General features: G+C 44.0%; 1 protein-coding gene across 3 annotated transcripts in view; it reads left to right on the top strand.

Annotated features, from left to right (window-relative positions):
- Window positions 1-1,903: 1,903 nt before the first annotated feature.
- Window positions 1,904-10,254, top strand: part of LOC118313544 (coronin-1C-A) — a 35,522-nt gene continuing 27,171 nt past the window's right edge. Inside the window, exon 1 of one of the 3 annotated variants that reach the window (XM_035639058.2) lies at window positions 1,904-5,533. In XM_035639058.2, the coding sequence (XP_035494951.1) occupies window positions 3,421-5,533 (2,113 nt within the window). In that variant the 5' untranslated portion in view covers window positions 1,904-3,420. Of the gene's footprint in view, window positions 5,534-6,404; window positions 6,646-10,254 lie in introns of those variants that run through there. The other 2 variants (XM_035639060.2, XM_035639059.2) reach the window with 2 other exon arrangements.

Here is a 10,254-nt window from a genome sequence, read left to right as displayed (position 1 = left end):
TATACGACTGTGCACGTCTGTCAGGGGAATGGAAGGCCCAGGAGTCAAAGATGCTATTTTGTGTTTGTATTTTTTTTTTGTAAATGTACATGACACCCCAAACTCCAGAAATGTGAGATGGAAGTCTACAGTGTCTGACTTCTTGAAATGTGTAAACATTTAAATGACAGAGGGACTAAATAAGAAGCTCCGTAAAAAAACAGTCAGCGTGCCAAGAAGCCTGTGGGCTTTTTTGACTTAATGATGAACTTAAATTAGAGCCAGATTGGCTTTTGTCTAGACAAGTTTGAGAGTGACCTGTAACACTCTTCAAACACCAAAGGAGCAGCCGGACAGAGCACGCGGATTGCTCGATGGCTGCCTGTCAACACAGCAGCCCTCGGTCTGCAGTGTCCGGTTGTGGGCCGACCCCTTCTTTCCCTTTTGTCTGTGAATTCTTGGCTACCACCACTTTTGTTTTATTATCTGAAGACGTTTCCTGTTTTGGATGTTACTATAGCGACTGAGTGAAACAAAAGAAGAAAAAAAGACACTCCTTGACATGCCCCAGGTTGGTTACTCACCATTTATCCCAGACAAGAGCAGTCGTTTACTATCTCCTTATGTTAACGAGGTTCCTGGAGTGAAATATTATGAACCATGTCACCAGTGTGCAAACAGTGTTGCGTTAAGGCAAACGTAGGACATTTTACATTCACTCAGGATCTTTACTGGCCATGTACCTTAACATCCGGTTGTGTTCCCAGATCTTCCTCGTGGATGAAGGTGAAAAGGTCATGTATATAAAAAATCTCAACTCCCAAAAACACATTTGCCATGTACCTGAGTTCACACGTGCAAAAAAAACAAACAAACAGTGGATGGACCTATGATCGATAACTTCTCCAAGGTTTCTCAAGACAGCAAAAAGAAAAGCTGCAAGTCCGAGTTTCCCCTGATTGCATTAGTCAAATGTGCTGTGACATCACATGGATGTAATATAACGCTCCCATTGCTTGAGCATTTAAGAGAGGACAGAACATCTCCAAACAACCAACAAAGAGCACTCTGTCGGTCCAGGGAGAGCATTTGACTCGGCTACATCTCGTCTAACTGGTAAGTGTCAGCCGCAACATAGGATACTAGATGAATATCATATTCATCACATTCTAACGAGTAGAGAGCTGTCAGGAGCAAAGCCCGTGCCAAGTTGTGTTGTGTCGTACAAAACAGACTTTAGAGCTGATAGGTAAATGTGTGTTTTCCAAGATGCTTAAACTTCGGTTACGAGAGGTTCCTGGTTCACTGTTTTGAATTCCTGTATGTCTGAGTCTGTTGAGGCAGCTGAGCACATGGTGATCAAGTGATCAAATAGAATAATGGACTGGTTGTTAGCAGGGATGGACTGCCTTGAGGGAAGGGGCTCCCCACTCTGACCGATAGAGAAGTTGGTGGATAATCAATAAACGCAAATTCGACTGCGCTCTGACGGTGGCTTTTACCTGATGAGTGCACATGATCTGAAGAGGAAAGACAGCCTGTAATTTATTTCACTGACGCCTAAAACATAATCTTATGTCCTCTTTAAAGTCTTATTTTATCATGTCTCTCAGCTCTCTCTCCATTTCTCAGCTGTGTTTGTATCTTTGACAGCGACAGAGCAAAGCTACCATTGTAGTGTGAGACCATCTGCTCCCTCAGCCGTGTGTCTGGCCAGTGTGCAGGCCTGTCAGATGATAAGACAACAACAGTCATATGCTGTCACACACACAAATACACGCACACACACACACACACATACACGGAGGGATGAGGCCGTCATAGACAGGAAACAGGCTCATGGCCCTGGTCATTGTTCATTGTGCTTCACAATCTTCTCTGCTTACTGCTGCAGTTTAGTGGCTGAAAACCTATTAAACAATTAGACAATTAGACAGTCTCATGGAAAAGTTGTTTTTTGCAACACCTTGCCTTATGCTCTGCACTCATCCTCCTCCTGCTGCTACTAAAACTTTTGCACTCGCTGACTATTGCTCGTCAACCATGAAGATGATTGTCATAAGCCGATTAATTGCAGCCAACAGCACAGGATAATGTCAAATCAGACATATTCATATAGCACATAAAAAACAACACGGTTGAGCCAAAATGCTTAGCAAACATGGTGAAAGAAAGACAACACAAGTATGGATAAAAAGACAGTCAAATCAGTGCAAGAGAAAAATGAAAATAAAAAGATAAAAAGCTGCCCAGAGAAGCCTAAATGAATACAAAACCAATGTTAGATTATTGTGATGTGGGGTAATCTATATTTTTTTATTTAATTTATTTTTAATTAGTGAGTGGGATACTCATATTAAGGTGCTTGAATTAAGAGAGTTGCATGTCCTCTTTGTACCTGAAACATGTGGGAACATGAAAGGATTGGACTGTCCAGTGCCTAATCAATTAATTGTGTCACATGAAGCCAAATCTGTAAGAAATTCTGAAGACAAAAAAGTGTGACAAAACAAGCAGACGTTTAAAATGCAGAGTGTGGGGAAGAGACTCGCTGACTGGTAAGTCATAAGACTCTGTGAACCTTCAGTACTAACAGAGAGGGCTGAATCAATTAGTCAGACTCAGTGCTCCTGCTCTCTCCAACAGCTGTGATGCTGATTATCCCCAAACACCGATCACATATTTGGCATATCAGCATGATTATTAGGTACAGAAGGTCAGAGTTCGATTCCAGGTCATCCCAGTGTGGGCCCTTATAGGCAAGGACCTTAATGCTATACCTAGGCCTTGGTCTCGGTAATGTAAGTTGCTTTGGACAAAACCTTTAGCAAAATGATAATGTAATGGTCTGAAATTCAAATAATCATTCAAATGAGTGATGATGGTGAATAAATGTTACATTACACAAAGTGTATGAGGAATGCAATGTTGCCACATCACCCTAACAGGCCAAAACAATGGATTCAAATTTGGAATTCAGATTGTGCTGATATCCTGTGACTGTAATTTGCCGTTAAGCTGGTGTGGACATTGCAAGCGCATGAATAACCCGACAGAGCAGCTGAAGCAGTTAAGTCATAAGATCCTTCGATTCACCACTTCCATGAAAATGGCTCCTGTGTGACTGAATTGTTTGCAACATGCAACATGGTCTTTGCCCAAGACTAAAACAATTTCTAACGTGTAGGCCATGATATTAATCCCAGGTGTCTGTCCATTTCTTTCTCCTCTGCTGTTTCAGCAGCTTCCAGTTTTCAGTGTATTATTCAAAGTGGGAATATTAGTGGGGGATGCTCAGAATCACAGGGGCTGTGGTGGAGCACAGATCAGTCATGGCAAAAGAAAATACCTCTGCGCCGGCTTTCGTTACGCATGGCATGATTTCGGTGGATTTGGTCCTTTGTTGTGAGGTTAACACCGTGTTGTTTTCCACAGACCAGCATGGGACAGAACCAGGACAAACTGGAAGGGGGAGAGCAGGCCCCTGGCGACGGATCGGAGGAGGCGGTGCTGTGCCCTGACCCTGTAGGTGCGGGGAGTAATTCTGGTGATGTCATGGAGGAAGGACGCTCCAGTGAGGAGGAGGCCGGTAATACCGGAGGAAATTTAGGGGAACCAGACACACATGATCTGGTTGAGAGCCCCGGCCAGGAGCCAACAACACCTTCTAGTGAGAAGCACATAAATTTGTGGGTGAGTCCTTTCGCTGCACAGGAGGTGAGACAGGGAGGGGCTGCAGGAAAGGAAGGAGGAGGAGGAGACAGAGGCAGGACCATTCTATTAGTTCCAAAGGAGACGAACGAGAACCAAAAGAGTGGTTCGAGGGTTGAGGAAAGAATCACAGCATACAAGCTGTTCAGTCAATTCAAGAGAGAGGAAAGGAAAACTGAGCAGGAGCTTCGAACATCCTCAAAAATCAAGATGGACAATCCGGATGAAGGAACCGGCCCACATGAGGAGATACAAGATGAAAGCCTCTCAGCTGGAGTCCCACGTGAAAGGTATGGCCTTGCTGTTACCTCTGAGGATGCAAACTCTTTTGACAACACTGAAGAGGGTGCTGTTGTGATGAAGATGAGCGGGAGTGGAAAACATGCAGGACGCAAGTTGCTGTCTGTTCAAGATCAGAATGAGACCATGTTGGCTGAAGTTGAAGAGCCAAGTGCAGGAACAGTGGGCAGCTTGAGTAAGAGGAAGGAACCGCCTCCAGCTCAACCCCAACATCCTTTGAAAAACAGTCTGCAAAAAGAGTCTCTATTAGACATGAGTGATACCATTCATTGTAGACCTCCAAATGCGAGAGCAGAGAATAATACAAAAGAGGAAACACTTGCGTGTGAGGTGAAGCAAGTACTGAATGACTACTCTTCGAGGAAATCAAAGGTCACTGGCATTGATGATCAAAGGGAGTCAGTAAGCCCTAATCTACAAATGGACACAGTCGAAACCAACGCAAACGAAAAGATAGACTCGGATTCGGCATCAAATCCAGTCTCAGCCATTCAGCCCAGCTCTATTTTGGAGAGGCTACTGAAGAGAAACAGGAAGGAGCCAACCACAGCTGATTCTAAAATAAAAGAGGTTGAATTTGACAGCAAAGACACCATGGATGTTCCTGTGGAGAGTACAACAGAGATATCCAGTGATAGGATTGATCGGTCAGAATGTGACCTAGGGGGGGTTGTGTCCGCCTCTGCAGATTCAAAAAAGAAACCACCTAAAAGAAACCTTGCAACAAAGGAACACCACATTAAAGACTTCTGTGAGAGCACACGGCTAAATCCAGATTATCCCAAGAGTTCAGAGATGAACATCAAATCAACAAATGCTTCTTCAAATGTGGGCGCCTCTAAAAACTTCACCTCAGACAACTTACAATCATCTGTTTCACATGAAAGAAAGTCATGTGAAGTAAGTGTGATCACTGAGGACTCTACACCTTCCTCGGTGTCTGATGCAAAGTCCCTTCCCACAAAAGGTAATGGGCATATGGCAGAGTCATGCCAGTCACCTACTGCTGAGAAGACGGACACCAGTGCTGTAAGACCACCTCCACAAATGAAGAGCGACAGAGTGAGCAAAACTGATTCACAGTTATCTGGCTCTGAGAAGGAAGATTCTCCATTTGTGAGGAGAAAGAAGGTAAAGAACTCCACAGAGGGCACCGCTGCACCCGGTGCAGATGGTCATTCAGCTCTGGCTGCAGGTTTCGCAGGGGTCACGAACAGCATCAGGCCGGATCCCCATGTGACTCTTAACACAGAAAATATAACAACGGACCAACCGGAAAAAAAACCCGCTAATGAGAGAGGCGACGGTGTCTCAATGAGAGATAAGTCACAGAGCACTCCTAAATCTCGGCCCGTCTCAGAACTCATAAAGGAAACAATTCAACTGCATGAAAAGCTGCAACACCAGGACCGGCAAAAGCCAACAGAAGTCAAGTCCGATGAGCAGGGCCAGTCCATGAAGGTGGCACAGATGAAGGCCGCTTTTGACCCGCCTCAGAAATCCCCAGACAGGGCAATCGAGAGGAAGCCGTCAGTGAGAAAAGGTAAGGGCACGTCAATCTCATTGGCTGCAATACACACACTAAATAAGTAGAAAACTGCAGGTAGTGCAGAACATGGCAGCAAAATTAATCAGTGAGTCATTTGTGATTGATAAAAAAATAAACCGGCAATAACCGATTGTGCTCTCCTCGTACATGGACCCTGAGATGTTGGGTTGCCAGAGCTACCAGATGTTTTCTGCTGTCAAAATTCTGGATTTGTAAAATAACGCCATCTTGTGGTGCTGACTGACATTCACTTGTGGTACATTGTGTTCTTCGTGAAAATTGAAATATATTATTTCTAATATTGGAAAACAATATCCAGACATGTGATATTGTATAAGCATATTTTTTCCCCACAGCCTATAATATTATATCTTACACCCATGGACATTTGAAGCAGTCTGTATAAGAAGTGGAATCAGAAAAAAAATCACATTCTAACAAAGAACCATTCAGCCTTATGGTTCAACCACACGTGTGTTTATATCCCTATATTCAGTATCCATATATTTGCCCCCTCATCCCTCACAACTGCATATGCATATGCATTAAACACTTAACTGATTTATTTATTGATGCTTCGCCCTGATTTTGTCATATTATGGATCTTAATGGCTCATTCAATTAGTATTAAATGCTGTAACATGGGTTGAAACGACGCATTTGTGCATCCCTCAAATAATTAATTACAAAACTCCTATTTATTGATAAATAAATTGACAGTGCGTCTTTCGAATATCATAAAAAAGTAGCAGGTAATAACAGACAGAGACCGAGAAAATAGATAAAAGGAATATCAAAGGAGATGACGAAGCCACAGAGACGGAGGTGATCTTCTGTGACTGGGAACCTGAAGAAAGGAGGCGTGCGTCCGACCTGGTCACCTCGAAACGTCACTGTCAGTGGCGTTTGGCGCTGTCCGTCAGAGGCCGCCGGTCCAATCGGCTGTGGCCAAGCCAATCAAGAGGGCGGGGTAAGTGTCGGAGTCGGGAAAGAGCGCAGAGAGCGAGCGGTGTCAGCGGCACAGGCACGAATCGACTGGGTCTCACGTTGGGCTGTGATATATCATTCGGTTTTTTTCGGGAATACTTAAAATTTCCTCTCAGAAGGTAGGTCACAGATCGTGTCGTGTGTGTGTCGACTGTTCCGACGTGTTAATCCTCGCTGAAACGTGGCCGCGGCGGTCTTCTTTTGTCCACCGTCGGCAGTCCGGGACGGGAAAGTGCACGCGCTAGCTAAAACGAACCAGGATGTAATGTGAACAGTTTTTTTTCCCCGTTTTTTTTTTTTTTTTTTTTTTTGTTAAGCTAGCAGTAGCCCTCCACGGGAGGGAAGTAGCTGACAATGCCAGAAAAGTTTATAACCGACGACCAGATACATGACCGTTTTTAAGCACGGTTAGTTCTGTTTTTCAACGTGCCGTTTGGTGTTGCGGTGTGTTTAGGGAACATGTCACGACGTCGTGGAGCGGAGCGGGGCGGGGTGGGGTAGCTAACCACAGTGCGGCAGGAAAAAAACTTATCTCCGCAACGATAGATCCACACGGACGGAGGTGCGGGCGGCACAACCGCGCCCTGGCCCCTGGCGTCCTGTCCGCGGCTTGATAGGATCTCCTCAAACTGAATAACCCCCCCGCATTTCATAAGAAGAATGAACTGCTTCCCCCTCACACAGTCGTTCATTGTCAAGCTGCTCCTTTTCTGGCTATGGGCTATATTAGCACAAATGCTAGGTTCCGACTGGACCCCCCTAACACTCCGGTATGGAAGATGGGGATGAAAAGGGTCGTGGCACAGACGAGGTCGCAGCTTCCAGTCTGACAAATGTCGCCCGGTTGCACAGATCAATGTCCCCCCGCACGTTTGCCTTTGAATATCTCGTGGATAAAAATGGTTGGAGCAGAATCGTTTTCAAAGCCAATGACGGAGCACACCATGTCGCGTGACACCTGGTCGTATTCCTGCTTATCAACAGTTCACCAGCTTGGCGTGGCCAGTTTGTTTTAATGACAGCTGTTCATTGTGTCCATGTCAAAGTGAGATCTGGGTACATTATTTAATAGTATGCATGGCTTGTTGTCTCAAACGCTTCATGGTCCGATTCGGTTCGATCTGCCTGACTGTTTTATAAAACGTTTCCACGGATGGACCACGTGTGTTGTAATTGAACTGGGTTTGACAGGGCGTGTGTCGCAGGCAGGGCTGCGATGGAGAGCGACGCTTATTGTCATCATTAACTGGTTTGTCTATCAATGAATTGACTTATTATCTCGCCCTCACCCATCAGTATTATGATGTAGCCCTAATCCTTTTTATATTAGACTTGTTTTTGCCTTGGAGCTGCAAGTAATGCATCTCTCGAATACCAATACCCTTCTGGGCGAGCCACTCTGCTTGGAACTCGATCTAAAACTAACTAATGGTTGTAGGGAGGTCGTTGGAGACTTCCTGGGGCTTCCCTCCTCTCTTGGTAGTCTCAAATAGTCTCTGAAGTCAAGTACTAATGGCTGGGTGATGATCCAAATAGCCCTCTGAGTGACCCCATTGTCTGTACGCCACCATCAGCTCATTCGCTCGCTCATGACAATAGGGCAGTTTGATTTGTAGTGATCATGGTCGGTGTGCCTATGAGGGCTGCGTGATCTGCATATCTGGCCCTTGTTTTGAAAACCACATTATTCCGCTCCTATGCATAATCAGCTTCTGAGTCGAAGCATTTTCCCTCGCTGTGGGTCGCAGAGCAGGCAAGGGCCGGGAGAACGACCCCAGGGTCGACAGTCAGCAGTGTGCTACAACCGTGTTTGGGCTTGTAACCCATTCCAGACGAATCAACCTCTGCCAGTTGTGCCTCAGTACAAGGTCTATAGAAGACAGTAGCCTGCCTTTCTGTGGCTGGGCTGACAGAGGAAGTGGGTCAGCATGAGATGTGAGAGTGTTGGGTTCCTATCAGCTATGGTGAACAGATGAGTGTATTATGAACATTACGTTTCAGTAAATATCAGGAAGATGAATATCCAGTAATCCAGCATATCCTTATCCATTTATTTTCATCACCGTTCAGTAACGTCTGGCTAGGTCCACCTGTCCCCCGTGGAAACCTCACTGTCAATTATTGTGCTGCAATTGTTTCAGGCTTGGATGTGTACATTAATCAGAAAGTAGCTTGGTTGTAGTTTGTTTCCTCTCCTCTAAGTTAGTTCTCATATCCCTTTGCTGGAATTATCAGCATCCTGTTGCAAGAAGCTCAGTATTTAGATGAGAGCTTGGCTTCTGCATCTCAGCTGGAATCAAAGACCGCATTCTTTGAACACGTCTGACATACCTCAGTTTGTGTCCAGTCCTGTCTGTGCAAGACATTGTTATCTCACTGCATTATGTCAAGAGGACTTTCTGCCAGACACCCCACCCACCAGAATGCCACAATTGTCAATTTAATTTATTTTTAATTCATATTTTGGGTTTGTTTTGGAAGGTTAATTTGTTGTATTTTTACAGTTGGAAAGAAAAATCTCATTATCTAATGACCTGCATTGTTTGTTTGTTTGGACCAGCATGTCAGGTGAAGAGGATCACATGTCTAAATCTGTGCTGCTAATTGTTTACTCACTGACACAACCCACTGACTGTACCACTAGACTAATTGTAGTGTTTTGGGAAAATGCACAAATGACAGAAGGAAATGACAAAGGCAACAATAAAACGACACCAACAATATAACCCCCCCACAAAAAGACTCAAAAAGAGCAGATTCTCTTCATTTAATAAGCCACATTGTTATAAATATAATCTTTTGTCTTATAATATAAGAGTTTTTTGCTTTAACATGTAGACTGAGCAAAGTTATCTTTTGAATAATTTGACAAATTCGGATGCCCTCGCTGTTTCATTGAACCTCCTTGTTTTTTTAAAGCTTTGTAGCATATCCAGCAGATTCACACAGACTAACTGTTTCTTCCACTGGTCATTCCCACCACAGCTGACAACATCTGTTGAAATGGAGCAGTGGTTTGTGCTTTGCTCACTGGGGGAGGGTGAAACAACTGATCAGGAAGTGGATGGATCATGCTTTGTACTCTCAGGCTATAATATTTAGGAGTTTAAGCATTTGTTTTAGATTTAAGAAATAATCATCTTCCTTTTAGATCTGTTTAGTCGATAGTCTAATAGGAAAGGTTCTTGAAAAAAACCCAGGCAGATGTTATGTTTGATTTGCATGGCTGCATATATAACAGTAACTCTACACACAAACAATCCTAAAAACTACAGCTTGCACTGTTGTGAATAATTTTATGGGACTTTAAAGTGGTTTCCTATTAAATTTAGGGTTAGGGTTGGAGAGGCATTTTCTGACACATTTGTGTTTTCATGTCTGAAACTGACTTTTTTCCCTATGGAATGAGGAAGTGGGCAAAACCTAATCATGTTGAAACATTTTGGTTTGTAAATGCCTGATGCACTACACGCTATTGATTGGAACTGGTTATTGATTCTACCAAGTTCTACCAAGCACTGAGTTAGCTGTTGAGCTACATTGTTCTCGTGTTTGCACATCTCATTTCCTGTATAAAGTATCAAAGAAACAGTGGTGTATAATATATTACGTTTCAGTTGCATTTAAACTGAGCAGATGGCAGACTGCACAGTCACTTGGGGTTGGACAGTGGTGAAAAAACAGCACCTTATCTCATTGTTGCAAAAGGCACAGGAATGCAGCTGGAA

The sequence above is a fragment of the Scophthalmus maximus genome, chromosome 19 (genome assembly GCF_022379125.1).
Source record: "Scophthalmus maximus strain ysfricsl-2021 chromosome 19, ASM2237912v1, whole genome shotgun sequence".
Taxonomy (NCBI): Eukaryota; Metazoa; Chordata; class Actinopteri; order Pleuronectiformes; family Scophthalmidae; genus Scophthalmus; species Scophthalmus maximus.
Note: the sequence above shows the minus strand (reverse complement) of the source record. Positions and strands in the feature narration are given on the sequence as shown.